General features: G+C 35.8%; 1 protein-coding gene across 1 annotated transcript; it reads right to left on the bottom strand.

Moving 5' to 3' along the window:
• Nucleotides 1-8148: 8148 nt before the first annotated feature.
• Nucleotides 8149-13538, bottom strand: LOC120518356 (extracellular calcium-sensing receptor-like). The gene is made up of 5 exons (XM_039741127.1): nt 13263-13538; nt 11080-11895; nt 10534-10770; nt 10050-10173; nt 8149-9062 (listed from the first exon to the last, which is right to left on the bottom strand). Exons 1-5 carry the CDS (start codon nt 13521-13523, stop codon nt 8149-8151), a joined length of 2352 nt encoding a protein of 783 aa, XP_039597061.1. The 5' UTR covers nt 13524-13538.
• Between the last annotated feature and the right edge of the window lie 2808 nt (nt 13539-16346).

The raw sequence follows: 16346 nt of genomic DNA, 5'->3' as shown, positions 1-16346 counted from the left end.
ACTTACTATAAGTCAGAACATCCACAACCTTTAGAATAGAATGATACAGTTTAGGCTGGTATGTTGATGGCGATACAGGTCAAATGATTAACATTATGGCTTGTTGAGTATATGTATTATAAAATTAGGTGAAATGAAGTAATAATTTGGCCCATAGGAGATGGAGTGTCTTATACATGAAGTGGTGAATGTGTGGTCTGTGAATTAAAAAGCTCAGCTGAAGTCTGAATATTTAACTCTTAATAAGAAGTTTGGGTATAACCCTTGAAATTTGAATGTGATCTTGGAGATAGCCCAGTGACTTGCATTTTTGGAAAGTCTTCCAAAGGGAGGATTGACACCTGCTGTCCACAAAATAGCTGCATTAATATGATAAAGGTGGTTCAAGATTGAGACCACAGCTGGGCGTATATTTGGGTAACTTTATGAATGAATGTGCTAGGATGTGAGCATGGTGAGGTGTATAAAGACTTTATCTCTGATCATTATTGTGCACAGAAGTGGCAACATAAAATTGGGAACTTTTGAGTTTTTTAAGATAAATATTTATGCTATCTGTATTGCCACCAACAATATTATTAACAGGTCTGATTGTAGATGAACACACAAAACTAGGTATATTAAATATTTATTTCACCATATTTAGGAATTGGGGCAATTCTGACATTATGTGTACACTTATCTTAGAAACAAAAAGGTAAAACCAGTACACTTAGTATTGGCTTCATTTGAACCTAACGACATGGGGACCTATGTTTGTCAAAGTGGGAATTACTCTCTTGATTGTATCGTTATGTCCTTGAATGGTATTTTGCTGCTTATTGCCAGTTTTCTAATTAATTGTTACCAGAGTTGCTGTCAAACAAGTGTACATCTAAGTTCTTGAACCATGGACATCTTCAGCTACAGATTTTGATTCTCTTCTTGATGACAATGAGGATAATAAAATACTAAACCAAAAGGCTCCCTGGGTGAAGCGCTAGTAACCGTTCCCCAGGGTGGTGACCCTCTACGGTGCACAAAGTACCTGGGCTGAAGAAGAAATGTTATTTCACTGTAAATATATTTCTCCAAGCGAAGGGAAATCCCTTATTATGGACAATTGTTTTATTATTTTAAGCCTTCTGTATTATTTTCTTGTAACCATCATGGATTATGCTATATTCCGTTGTTATTCAATTTTATCTGCACTTATGATTGATTAGGCACATATAGACTGTAAGGATAGGGCCAGGAAGTATTTTGCTCCTCTATGTTGATTGATGGGGGAGATGTTTGGCACCTGTGCCACCAAAGGAGAGGTATAGGTGTTGAAGATTGAGAAGAACTGCAAGGGGTCTGTATTAGGCTTCAAGGAAGATTTGAAGCGACATCCCCTGCCTTTCTTTTGGAATCTCAGGATAGGTGGTGAGGCTTGAATAAGCCTCAAAGGGAGGAATATGGAAGATAAAACTTTTTGTATTAGCAGTATTAGCATAAATAGACATTTAAGTAATTAACAGCTTCTAAAACATTAGATTAAGCATAAATTACAATGTTAAGCAAATAAGATTGGTCAAGCAAATGGTTAACTAAAAAATCAGTCATGCATTTTCTAGTAAAAAAATGGAAAATTACCAGTATTAAGAGAGGAAGAATAGAATAGGACAAGAATGACGTACAGAAACTACCTGAGGACAGGATAAGGAGGAATGAGAACACCTCTGTTCAAGGCTAGGAAGCTGAGGAACGATACCACTGACTTAATATAGAAAAAATGGTTCTGGTAGGCACGTAAGAAGCCAGCTGGATTGGTGAATTAGCAAAAAGACACCAAAAGGCTTTTTCTATAAACAAGTTCACAATGATGTAATGCATGAAAGTAAAATAAGTATATTCAGGCACTAGCATAAATAAATATAGAAGAATATATTAGAAATTAACTTTAGCACAGAAATTAAGGCAAATCAAGCAGGCCAAGCAAATGATTAAATAAAGGTACATGCCATATTTCTTTTTAATTAACGCTTAGCTTCAGGCCACCTTTATAACATACAGTGGAACCTCGGTTCACGACCATAATTCGTTCCAGAACTTTGGTCGTAAACCGAGTTGGTCGTGAACCGAAGCAGTTTCCCCCATAGGATTGTATGTAAATACAATTAATCCGTTCCAGACCGTACAAACTGTATTTAAATATGTAAAAATATGTAAAGATTAAGCACAAATATAGTTAATTACACCATAGAATCCACAGTGTAATAGTAAACTAATGTAAAAACATTGAATAACACTGACACAAAACACCCAGGCTCCCTGATCAGCTACAGGAGCTGGCTCGCTCACGCGCTCTCTCTCTGTAGCACACACACCACCAAAGCCCCTCCCTACCTCAGCTACAGGAGCAGGCTGGCTCACGAGCTCTCTCTCTGTGTAGCGCGAGCGCACAAACACACACACACACACACCTATCCGTCCCCCCAATCTCTTCCCTGTCAGCTGCCCGGCTCTCTAATCTCTCTGTAGCACGTGCTAGTATTTGTAACTTTTTTCACCATGGATTCAATGGAGTCCCTTACTCTTGAATATGCTATATAAAATTGGCCATAAAAAATTGTTTTCATTCAGTTCTTGCTGTTTTATACTTTAGTTTCTGTATTCTTTTGAATTCGCACAGTTAAAAATTTCAATAATGGGAATTTTGAGTATTTTATGTCCACCTGCCTTGTGCCCTATACTTGCTGAACAGATTTCAGCTTTCTTACAACTGTTCTCAGAGCAAAGCACATTTAGAAAAGGGATGGCTGATTTATTATTATTATTATAAGTTAATGATTTTCATTTGTTTACATCACTCACTTATTTTGCATTTTCCATCAATTCTATGTTCAAGCTTCAAGTTTTCAGTGTTATGCAGAAAATAATATGTGTCAAAAGATTTTCAGTACAACATCACACCACAGTGTTACTCAGAGTAATGCTCACACATAGATGCTGTTCAGCAGGAGGTTTACAACATAAAATACACAAATTCACAACCTTCTCAGTTGTTTTGCCTCTTACAGGTCTGTTACAGTCAAGCCAATAAATATTCAAATATAGGTTGTTAAAAAAATATCAACAGACAGTACGTTGCATGTATTGTCTTAATCTGAGGAAGAAAATACTTGCAAAGTGAATAAGGTTTTTTGACTATTAGCAAAACAGATAGTGTATACATTTCAGTATACAGTGTAAGCATTTCAGTATTTGATGTACTGTATGTACTGTGATTTTTTGGGGCTGAAGATTTCATGCATGGAGTTATGGGTATAATAAATCAAAGCAGGCTTCATCGATCCTTCTTGGTGTTATGCATTGTGTGCAGTGTTCATCCCCTCTCTCTCTTCTGAGCTGCACTAGTGCTGTCGGCTGCTATAATTGTCATGGGAAAATCCAACTCCCCCAGTATTTCTCTGTCCCTTCCTGGCAGAAGGACTTATTAAGGTGTATTTCACACCGAATGTGTATCCACATCTTGCTTCAACTTCAGTGAATTATTCCACTTCATAGGTCACACAACGTACCATCCCATTTCTCTTCCCTTGTCAAAACATCCCCACTTATTCATTTATCCGTCCACGCTATTGGCAAGTGGTGCTGTTGTGCTGGCAGCGTTCAACTGGCAACCTGTCTTTGCTGAGCAGAAGAAAAACAGGGTGCCTTAAAATAGAAAACTCACCATAGAACTGTAATTGAAATGTACTGGAAAAAGTATTACCATTATTTTTTTTATAATGTCACCAAATTGCAATGAAATCATTGAAAGCAATTTCACATTTTTTTTTTATTGTAGGGTGGCTCTTTACCACTAAATACTGATATACTGAAATTTACTATCAGTGTGTACCTAGTGCCCTAGAAGTACTACTTTGTCAAATTTCTGTTTATTTCTTAAACAGGAAACAGAATTTTGTTGAATAGTAACTGAATAAGTGAGTGAGTCAACTTTCCATTTTATGGAGGCATACATATACACACACACACACATATATATACTGTATATATATACATATATATATATATATATATACAGTATATATATATATATATATATATAGCAAGGTTTCTGATCTTTTTTGCCAACCCACAGGATGAGATGCTTAAGCACGATTTCCACGTCTGTGGAGGGACGCTTGTCTGTCACCAAGGCACCATAGTGCTGCAGAAACGAGTACAAGCCGATCACGGTCATGATATAAGCGCCTGTTGCTGATGGGTGATGCAAAGGACATTAGAAATGCAGGGAGTAGTATAACATGGCCATTGACCTGGCCCCAACTTTGACCGTTTGCTGTGTCTGTGAATAGGAGAGTGGTATTTCCAGCGGCAATAAATAACCCTGCTGTTTCTGTTTCAAGTTGAATAAAGCTGTTTTAGCTAAAGTAATGAGAGTATGGGATGCAAGACAGCAACTCACGCGTCACATGGTACCAGAAGTGGGGTCTTGCACCAATGGAACACCAAGAGGCATATGATATCCTATTACCAGAGAAGCAAAATGAGGCTCCTGTGGGCGCTCCAGTCTTCATGCTCCCCAGGGATGTGCTGGTGAAGACGGCTCCCTGGGATGACCCAGAGTGTTTCCTGTTGTGCTTCAAGTGCATGGCAACACTGATGTGCTGGGGCAGGGGAGCCTCAAAAGCTATTGTGGCCATGTTTTCAACCAGGGAGGCCCTACAGGTCATGCAAAACCTCCCTCCCAATAGACTCGATGATTATGACTTCCTAAAGAAACAGATCCTCCTCCGTACATCCGTGAGTCCCGTGGTCAAGGGGTGCCAGCTTTGTCTGTGGCATATTGATCTGGACTGCCCTATACAAAGACAAATCCAGGACTGATTTACAGCTGGATCTGCAGAGACACTTACGAGCACATTGTGAAGAAGCTCACTATTGACGTAGTCCTATGAAGGACATATGGAAGACTTTGGGATGAAATGCTATGGAACATCATCTTGCTGCTAGACCTGAGGCAGAGACTGGAGGGCACACAAGCCACCTGGAAACAATGGGGCCACACAAGCTTGACCCCAACTTCAATCCAACCGGCACAGACTTCTAGGGTCACCAACACCACGGGTGGAAGATGCCATTGTAGGAAGCCCATAGTGGGCAGTGAACGCATCTGCTTTCGCTGTGATCAACCTGAACATCTGCCTCGGGAGTTCCCTCTCACACCTGTGCAAACCATGACCACCGCCCTGGCCCAGGTATGCGGCGCGCAGGTTTCCGCCAAGATGTTAAAGGAGGATAATTTTAAACTCTCTATTACATTAGCTGAACGGGAATTCTTAGCCCTGTTGGACTCTGGTAGCGACCTCTGCACAATCCACTGTGACTTGCTCCGACAGACCCCTTATAAGACCACAGACAAAATGAATATCCACTGTGTCCATGGGGACATTAAAACATATGAGGCTATATTACACCCTCTGACATTTAAAAGGAAGAACTTTAAGGTTTGGACTGGCATATGAGACACCTCACTCTTAATAGGAAAAGGAATGCCCTCTTCCCAAGGGTCTTGGCCACCTGCAGGGTGCCTTCCCTGTAGTGGATAAAAAGTGGCTCACACGAACAATAACACCATTGCCTGAGATTTCTATAAATATTTGGCACAACTCATTCATTAAGATCTTATCCTTTAAAGGATAAATTTGGTATATTTCAAGTTGAAGTTATATATTTACAATCATTGTATTTATTAATTTGCCACATAAAATTGCATTCTAAAGTTAAGTTTTTTTTTTTTTTCAATTTTAAAAGTACCTTGTCTGCACTACAAAAAACACATATTCAAAAACTAGACAAAAAACTTTAAAAGGGAGTGATTTTGCTTTTATTTAGCAAAAAAAGATGCCAATGGGATAAGCAAATTTTACTTGATAAGATTTCTTAAAGTAAGCTAAATAATCATAAATACAAATTTTTTGTCAATAATTCTTACAAGAAGGAAAACATGATTTAACATTATTATATAAATATTTTTTCACTTGCTTAGATTTCATCTTTGTAGTGTGTTCTTGCAGCTTACAATGGGACTGAAGGGTACCAGGGTTCTTAGGTGAATGAAAAAGCATTAAAACTTACCACTTAAAAAATCCATCCACTTTAAAGCAGCAAATATTTCTATTTGAGAAAACTGTTGCACTAGATTGAGTTTTGTTCTGTATTTGCGTTACCTTGTCTGTGCCTAGGCATTCAGAGTGAACTGTGGCAAAGTGTAACTGTAACACTACTCAGACCATGTTATGGAAAATTAATGTAAATTAAGCACAGAATACAAATTCAATTTAATATAGACATAAAAATCTAGGATTGTAATGCCATAGAGCAATGGATTTGTCTGCATGTGTGCTGAAATGTTTCAAGACATTCTGTGATTTTTTTTTCCTTTGAATTTACACTCTTAGGCAAAGTGGACATTGTTCAGTAGAACAAAAAAGTGACAATAAAGTGCAATATAACACAGTCTAATTTTTACAAATTTAATGAGAAGTATTATACAGTATGAAAATGTAATGTTATGTTACTATTTTGCAATAATCACTGTTGAAATGCAGTAAAAAATGAATCACAGCATTGGAGAATGACAACATGTTGCATTTTGAGTAGCACGAGTATGTAAGAATTTTTAACAACAGTGTTTCTTTAGCTTCTGTTAAAGCAATAAATAAAGCCTCGAGGCCTGCATGCAGGAAACAAGAAACAGAGCATGCAGTACTTGTTGCACTCGCTGCAGCTTTCAGAAAGAAGCAAGTACTGGAGCCTGGACCCTGCTGTTTGGCTTGACCTGCGATAGCATTGCACATTGCAACAAAAAATGGCAAAGTGATCTCACTCATATCTAAGCTTTGCAAAAATAAAATACCAGAATCAAAAACATTGGTGTTTCAAAACAAATATAAATATTTTAGGACTTTCGGTTTTGACTTTGGGAAAGTGTTTTTTTGTTAGTGTGAATTTAAAATTGTTTTTATTTTCCATCAATCCATCCATTATCCAATCCGCTATATCCTAACTACAGGGTCACTGTGGTCTGCTGGAGCCAAACCCAGCCAACACAGGGTCCAAGGCAGGAAACAAACCCTGGGCAGGGCGCCAGCCCACCGCAGGTGTTTTCATTTAAATTTTTAGAAATTCTAATTCCTAGTTAACACAATAAACCTTTACCAGTTCCATTGCTATTTGCTGAAGTGACAATTTAGTTACTAAACAATCTCAGTAATCAAACTACAATGCATGAAGTTTTACAAGGGCTTTATTGAACCCAAAGCATCACTTCAGGTTTGAGCATCAAAAAGGTTACTGAAATGCTAATGCAGATGCTCTGGCTTATGCTTCCATCTTCATAGGTGTGACTGTTCTGATGTCTTCAAAGGGAACACAGGAAAGCATGGAATCTTAGATTGTTGATCTTAGAGGAGTAATGTGTCTGATTATCTTAACTTAGCTCCAGTGTCTCAAAAGAAAGACCCAAGAAGTGGTTCTTAACGCTTTTTAAAATTATTTTAAAAAGCTGTTCCAAAAGTGTTTTTAAGTTTGATTACTGGTGCCACTGAAACTCAGAACTAGTCACATCAAAAATAAAATCCCATTTTTCACATATTTATTTACAGTTTGTGGAGTGGACATGTGCAAATGTGTTTACGGGAAATTTGAAAAGCCTGCCTCATTATATGTTGCAATTGGACTGCCCCAGAAATTTTTGGTACAGAAAGCTCATGTATTCTTATTGCAAATTCTAGTACATAGTGTTAAGTTAAACCATGAACAGAATGAGTTTCAGTATACTGTATATGCAATTTTTCATGTGATGGACTGGCATCTTTTTAAACGCAGAATCCACTGGTATGAAAATAGATGCTTGGATGTTGCATATTTCTGATTACGTGGCTTTGAAATACAAAATGCACACATCGAATGATTTCCTTGATATAAAGATCCTTTTTCTTGCATCTGTTTTATTAATATTATAGACAACAATGCTGTAATATACACCTTTCCACATATTAAATATAAATATTGTTAAACGGAAAATTATGAACATTGCCATTAATTTACCAGTAAGATTATCTTTAAGAGAATTCCTTTTAAATAATTTGTAAAACAAGTGGATATTCTTTATTAAAGTGATTTTGATGCCATTTTACCCATTAAATGTTTCTTAGTATTTTGTTCTGGCTTAAACAAAATAACAAAGCACTTAGGGATAAAAATGCAGAAAAGCAAACCAAAACTGGAGGCTAAAATTGCAAATATCTCTACTGCCACTGTATATTTCCCAGGAGAGCTGATGTATGCTGGTATAAAAGTAATCCACACGGCACAAAATATCAGGATGCTGAATGTGATGAATTTTGCTTCATTGAAATTGTCTGGCAGTTTTCGAGCCAGAAAAGCGAGAACAAAGCATAATGCAGCAAGCAGTCCAATGTATCCTAGAACTGCGTAAAATGCTGTTGTTGATCCAAGGTCACATTCTAATATGATGATTTCTGAGTAGTGCTTTAAGTTTCTGTTGGGAAATGGAGGGGACATCAATAGCCAAAACAGACATATTACCACCTGAATGAGCGTCAAAGTGCAAACACTTAATCTTTGCTGCGTCGCTCCAAACCACTTCATGATATCATTACCTGGCAGAGTGGCCCTAAAGGCCATTAAAACCACAATAGTTTTTCCAAGTACACACGATATGCACAACACAAATGTGATGCCAAATGCTGTGTGGCGCAGCATACAAGACCACTCTGTGGGCCGACCAATGAAAGTAAGAGAACACAGGAAGCAAAGTGTTAACGAAAAGAGGAGAAGAAAACTTAATTCTGAGTTATTTGCTTTAACAATAGGTGTGTCTCTCCTAAGGTAAAAGACAAATGTAATAGCAATTGTAAGAAAAGCTCCCAGCAATGCTAATGTAACAAGCAATATCCCCATGTTTTCTTCAAATGACAAGAATTCAATATCCTTTAAAATGCACTGGTCTTTTTGTTTATTTGCTTTGTACTCCATTGGACACTTCAAACAATCAGTAGAATCTGAAACAAAAAGGTGAACACTTTTTTTATTTTCATGGATTTAAAACATACATCAAGTTTAATTAATTTAGTTGGTCAAATGCAACCAAAAATAGGAACTGAAAAATGAGAACAAATACAATTAATTTCACTCAGTAAAGTAATTTAAAGTTGTAAATGCCACATTCTGAACCTTGCATAACACTCTGTTGACTTTTCGGTTCATTTAATATTTTTTGCTTTTTAAAATTTGAGTTAAAGTCTTTTCCAAACCTGTTTATTTAATTTTATAGTCACAGAGTCTCAGCTCAAGGCTGGAATCAACAATGGATAGTGTGTCAGCCTGCTAAAAGATATATGCATGCACACAGATCCAGTTTAGTCAACAATCAATATACGTGCCTTTGAAATGTCGGAGAAAATTGCAATACCCAGATGAGCACAGGAAGAATGTAAAGACCATACAAACATTCACAGGAGTTTGATCCAAGTTGCAAAACTATTTGGCAAAAGTAGTACCCTGTGTATCATGATACCAAATTGAATGTAATTAATATTATACATATTATTACCGCATAGCATTTTATTCCTCAGAAGTAAGATTTAGCTGCATTTTTTTGTACAGTTTCTAAAAACAGCAGATTATCTTAACAAAGTCTGAATATGCCCATATCAATTTGTCAGAAGCAAGCATATTTATAAGACATTTCACCATACTGTTACCTTCATTTACCTATTTTCAATGTATGGTAATATGCCTAATTGTTCATATCAAATATTGAACCTTAAAATAGAATTTAGGAAAATCAGTTTCTACTTAAAATTGTTGAAACTCAGTGCTTAAAAATCACTGAATTTTGTATTCTACCAGTTTAGTGGAAATGTTCTTTCATAATGTCTAAAGGTTCGATAGATTTTGCACTAGAATTCAATACTACAGAGAGTGGTAACAGCTATATTTATATTTTGGGCCGTTTGTTTTCTGTGTTCACATTTATTTTCACACACCTGTTGAGTTGCTCATTTCCCCTTCTGCACATGGTATGCAGTCAAAGCAACAAGCAGGCTGGCCTTTTCGAACTGCTTTTCGAGTGCCGGGTTGACAGCTTTCACTGCACACTGACTTGGGCACCTTCAATACAATGGATAATGTTGGTGAAAATCTGCTCAATATATTTACATTTTTTATTAGAAGAAAGAAAAGAAGATTGTTTTTAATAGTGATGCAAAAACAGCTGATTGATTTTTTTTTCTCTACTTTATAGTGCCTGGTGATATCAGGTATAAATAACATAAATAATACAAACTTTTAATAAAACTGTTATTTAGAATATAATCTCACACAACACCACTTTCCAGGTAAGCTTCATCAACAGTGGTAACATTTTTGAGAAAATCTATACCATGTATCACATATATAGTAAAATGCATTTATTTTGTGACTAGAGTCCTAATGTACAGTAATTTGAATTATTTTACAGATGCTTTTCACCTGTTTCGTTGTCCCAGCCCAAACAATGCTGTCATAATCAAATATGAATTGTTGTCGATTTGACAAAAATGCATAATGTGCTCCAACAGTTACAAATTCTATCATGCCTTCTTTATTTAGCTGCCAGTTTATTAAGTCGTATGTTTTGCCTTTTGATGCAGGATCACCATTTTCATCAAAGTAAAAGTTATCCCCATCATTTGTTGTGAAGGTCACATTTTTCAAATAATACAACACCTATAAGAAAAAAGAACAATTCTGGATAGTTCATATTGAAGAAATATGTAAAATTCATACTGTAGTGTTTAATGGAGACTTCATATTGCCCACAATATGTAATTGTGGGTCTGTGCAGGAGTGTACCCTCGTTGCAATGGACTGGCAAACCATTCTGTTTTAGTGTTGCCCAGATACATCCCACCCCCTGTGATTTTAAACAAATTTAAAAGGATTGATGGGGGATATGTGAATATAGTTTAGTGAAAAGAAATTGCTTCAAACCAACTGAAAACTGAAATGCACAATTCAGGGATACATATAGTTTACCTGTTGCGGTTCGATCATCATATTTTCAGCACATGGTTTGTTAGTAAGTGTTGTTTCCAAACGATGACATCCCAGTAGGTTATGTAGGGCATATGCTACAGCATAGGTGGCTTTATATGCATTAGTACAAAAACCATTATTTGACAAATCTGTGTATGGAGTGTTCACTTCTTTTAAATCTTCTGATTCTTTACATTTAGGAAGCATGACTACATTATCTTGTTTAGAAAGGGTGCAGTTGAAGAGAAATTCCCAGAATTCATTCATGCCAGTATTCCCAGGAATATCTGATGGACAAACATTTACTAAAAAATCTTTCAAACCAGATATAACTGAACCTCTAAGTGATGTTCCGATAGCACCATTCAAAAGTTTATAGTATTTCATATATGCTGGATTTCTGGCTGATATCCATGACTCTGTACCAATCCATTGATATCCTGTAACATTTTGGCTGAATAGTTCATTAAGAAGATATTCTAAATCACTGAAAGAAACAAAAGCTACAATCACTTTCGAAGTTGATCTTTTTATGATATCTACAATTTTAAGAAATTTCTGTCTTGGGTAAGTTCTGTAAACAGCTTCTGAGTACTCAATGCAAATTCCCTCTTGCTGGGCCATCTGCAGAAATGTGGCCATGCCGTAGTTACCATAATCTGTATCACTCCTCAAAGCACCAACCCATGTCCAACCAAAATGTTTTACAAGCTGTACCAGAGCTTTGCTTTGATAGTAATCACTTGGTATAGTCCTGAAGAAAGTGGGATAGAGATTTTTATTGCTAAGGCAGGCACAGCTGGCACCATGACTGATCTGCACAAAAACATAAAGCAAAGTAAAAAGAATGGAAATGTGTTATTTTCAAGTGATCATTATGGTATAATGTCAATTTGTAGCTCTACTGCTGAATGTGCTCCTGCTTTTTGGTATTACAGTATTCCAAATGTATTTTCACACATGCATAGCAAAATAACCCATCCATCCATGCTCCAACCCGCTGAATCTGAACACAGGGTCACGAGGGTCTGCTGGAGCCAATCCCAGCCAACACAGGGCAGGAACCAATCCTGGGCAGGGTGCCAACCCCCCGCAGGAACCACACTAGGGCCAATTTAGAATCGCCAATCCACCTAACCTGCATGTCTTTGGACTGTGGGAGGAAACCGAGCCATGAAACGCAGACACGGGAGAACATGCAGGTCTCAGGTCTCCTAACTGCAAGGCAGCAGCGCTACCACTGTGCCACCGTGCCGTCCTAGCAAAACAACATTTTTCTTAAAAAAAATCATAATATTTTAAAATAAAATGGGTACTTTAACGGTATACTAATTATACAGACTGCTAGGTTCATTCTAAAAGCAAGGAGCTATTTAATGGTAAATGTTTGGGCATATCTTGCCATCTAAATATATTTTTATAAAGTTGTAGGACATTTAGGAGGAAGCTGAAATCTCACATGCATTCAATATTAATGTTATATTAAGCCAATTTGTTTTGGTGAGGTTCATGTTCATAACAAGCTGACAAGAGCAGTTCAGACTTTCCTATCACCAAACATAGTCTCCAGTTCTTCTTAATAAATTCTTTGGGTGACTGAGAGACCCCTTTAATGTGTCCTGGCTCTATCTCAGTGGACTGTGATCAGTAAACCTCATGTGGAGATGCCCTGGTGTGTTTATGTTGATAAATGCAATAGAGGGACATACATCATGGAAAAATAAAAGGAAGCTATAAATGAAATCATCTAATATGTGTTTGCACCATAACATGCAAGTTGTTTCACTGAATCACTATGCATTACTTCTTTACTTTCAACTTAAAAACAATTATATTACTGATTATATATACTGATTATATATATGACTTTATGCATTAATGAGGGCCTGGAGTCTTTTCTTAACTTTCTTTACTTTATTTCTTTTCATTTTTTCAGTAGAGTTTCCTTATACACAAAAAATACACATTAATCTGTAACTCAAATGTGATCACACATAGTTGTACAATAAAAAAATCCTGGTTTGAAAAATGAATGAGTTAATAGATAGATAGATAGATAGATAGATAGATAGATAGATAGATAGATAGATAGATAGATAGATAGAATTTACTTTAATGCCACTGATGTGAAGAAATTGGATTTATTAATCAACATTTAAATATAAATATTTTAACATTCTTACCGCAGGTATATTAAATGGACCAAGAGCTGTTGTGAATCCTATAACCGGAGATGAATTTGGCTGTCCAATAATAGCAAGAACATTAGAAGGCTTACCACAGGGCTTGTTGTCACTTTGTCCTTCTTCTAACCCACTCACTAAAGCCATTGCCATTTTAAGAGCCAACCGAACATCTCTGCAGGAATCATAAACCTTGTAGCCTAGGGTTACCCCTGGCAGTATGTCTGTCTGATTGTTAATTTGTTCAATTGCAAAAATCATACTTTGTGCACACTGAAGTTCTCTGAAGTTTAGTCTATAAAACATGTTAAATTAGTAGTTTTTCTAAATGCAAAGCAAAAATGACATTTTTAAACAGTTTGCATTAAAGTATGATTATATTTACATTTAATCATTTAATAGACTATTTATTAAATATATATAAGATATCAAAAATACTTTTGAATTAGGCATAATAGCAATAATATATAAATGTGGCAGACATTATATTAGTCATTATGGTTTACAAATACAATTCTAATAAAATTACTGTATGTGGAAGTTCAGGTAGTCGTTGACTTACAACCTATGGGTGTTAACGACCCTTCGACTTACGACTACTACAACGTATCTGCTACACCAGCTCCATGTGTCATGACACTTTAATCTCAATCTCAGTTTATTACTTGCTGCAGTTTAGACTACATTAAGGTAAGTACATTTGTCTTACAATTTCAGGAAAAAAAGGCAATTTATCTCAAGACAAAAATAAAGGTGATCAAGCAGTATGAGGGAGGAAAGAAAGCAAATGCGATCGCATGTGAGTTTAAGTTATGCCATTGTAACCTGTGTTTGCTGCAGCACTCAAACTCTGCCGGTACAAATCCTTCTCTCACAGCTAACACAATGAACACTGGAAGTAAAATAAAAAGTGCTCTACAAAAAAAAAGATAGAAAATCCACACAATGTGCTAAGAAAGATGATAAAAAGGATATAAAACAAGCAATATGACTTAAGGGACTTATTATACAGTATTATACAGTGTTATACATAATATGCATATGCCAGTCCATATTATGTAACATAGTTTTAACTTGACGACTACCTGTAATGCACCAATTTTTATCAAGCATTCTTCTAGTTGTACTAGTTGTCTTTACACATTTCACTTAGAGTTTTTTTTATAATAAAAATTAGTTCTATTCTGAATAGAAAGCTAAAATGTTCAATGATATCTATTGCAAGTAAATGTATGAATACATGGGTTAACTTACGTTTTGCATTTTGATTCTTCTGGAATTTCTGTGTATGTAAGATTGACATCTATGGGACTATCATGCAAGGAAAATATTCCACCAATGATTAAATCTCCATCTTTCGAAAAAGCAGGTAGTTCTGTTTTTTTCCACTTTTTACAGAAAGGCTCTTGTGCCTTTGATGAAAATGCAATTAAGACTACAAATGCTAATAACATTTTTATGTGAGCCTTGACTCTAAGTTACTCTGTTTATATATGGAGTTTGTTTTGCACAGCAGATTTTCTTTTCATCATACTATGTAAAAACTAACATTTCTTTTCATTGAAGCATTAATTCCCCTGGTAAATTAGGATGTCAAATCTTTGGAGATCATAACCAGATGCTATTTAATTTACTTTGTTTATTTAAAAATATCTGTGTTAACAATAAATGGTAACCACATGTTTTCAAGAGATATTTCAGTATAACTTCATCAATTGGCAATGCAGTTGCTAGTAGATAATGCCATTTTCACCAATGAATTTGAAATATATTGAAATATCAAATGCTATATGATAATGAAATAGCGTACTTTAAAATAAAATATACAAAAAAGGCTTTCTGCAAGTAACCTGTTGCCATGTTAACTTGTAGTGCCACAGAAAACACCCCAAAGAAAAGGCTGCACATATCTGTATCAGTGTAAATGAACTTAATTACTGGCTATATTGAGGTTCAGCTGGGTTTGTGTTTAAGGTCTGTAGTATAGAAAGCCTCACATTAAGCCAATGATGGTTTAAACACACTTTGCACAGGTTGAGTTGGGTGCAAACGATAGTCAATTGTTGTAAAGAAGATTAATGGATTTCCTGAACTATTACTCATAGTTTTGGAGAAATAGAAATATCTCAAGACCAAACTAAAATATTATATTTGTTAATGTGATCCTTTACCATTTCATAGTGAATTGTTAATTTAATTTTTCTCCATTTACACTCAATTGTATGGCATTCCCTTTTAAGTTTTCAAACTGCTTAAGTCTTCCAGGATATTACAGCTGTGTTTGATTTTTTTCATATGCTTTTTAGGGGATACTACTGTACATTGGCCACTGCCTCAAGTTTTGCATTAAAAGTGTCGACCTTAGTATTTATGTTGCTGGGTATATTAGAGTAGGTACCTCAGTAAGGTTGATTGTTTATAATGTTAGAAAAGGAAGAGGTAGCTGTGGTATAGAAAAAATGTGCTTCTCTTTAGTCCTAATAAATAAATAATAATTTCCCCCGGGGATAAATAAAGTTCTCTCTATCTATCTATCTATCTATTGAACATAGCAATATCCAGTACCTGAATCACATCAGTTCTAAGCCACAGGAGATGACCACATCTAATATATGGCCCACTTTTTACGTCAATTAGGTGATATGTTGAGTAAGTTCAAAAGCTTTTAAAAGTTCCATAAATTTTGTAGCTTTTGCATCTATGATCTACATGAAAGTTGAAACCACCTGCTAGTAGGAGATTGTCATATAGAGTTATTATAACAGACAGAAATCCAAGAATTCATTCATAAATGAGGCATTATAATTTACCGGTAGGAAAAGGAATGTCATAGTTGTTTAAAAGCAATAGCAAGATACTCAAAAGATGTAAAACTGTTGAGGCTTGCTTTGGTTCAGTTTAAATGGCTCAAGAAACAAGCTAAGCCACCACATTTTTTCCTTCACAAACTGAGTAAAATTAAAGTTTGGCAGTGCTGACACAGCATATACTGCTTATCCATCATTACCAAACCACACTTCACATAGAATAAAAAATGATTTAAAAATGCTTTTATATTGATCAGTGCCATATTATGGGTTTCAG

The sequence above is a fragment of the Polypterus senegalus genome, chromosome 1 (assembly GCF_016835505.1).
Source record: "Polypterus senegalus isolate Bchr_013 chromosome 1, ASM1683550v1, whole genome shotgun sequence".
Classification (NCBI taxonomy): Eukaryota; Metazoa; Chordata; class Cladistia; order Polypteriformes; family Polypteridae; genus Polypterus; species Polypterus senegalus.
Note: the sequence above shows the minus strand (reverse complement) of the source record. Positions and strands in the feature narration are given on the sequence as shown.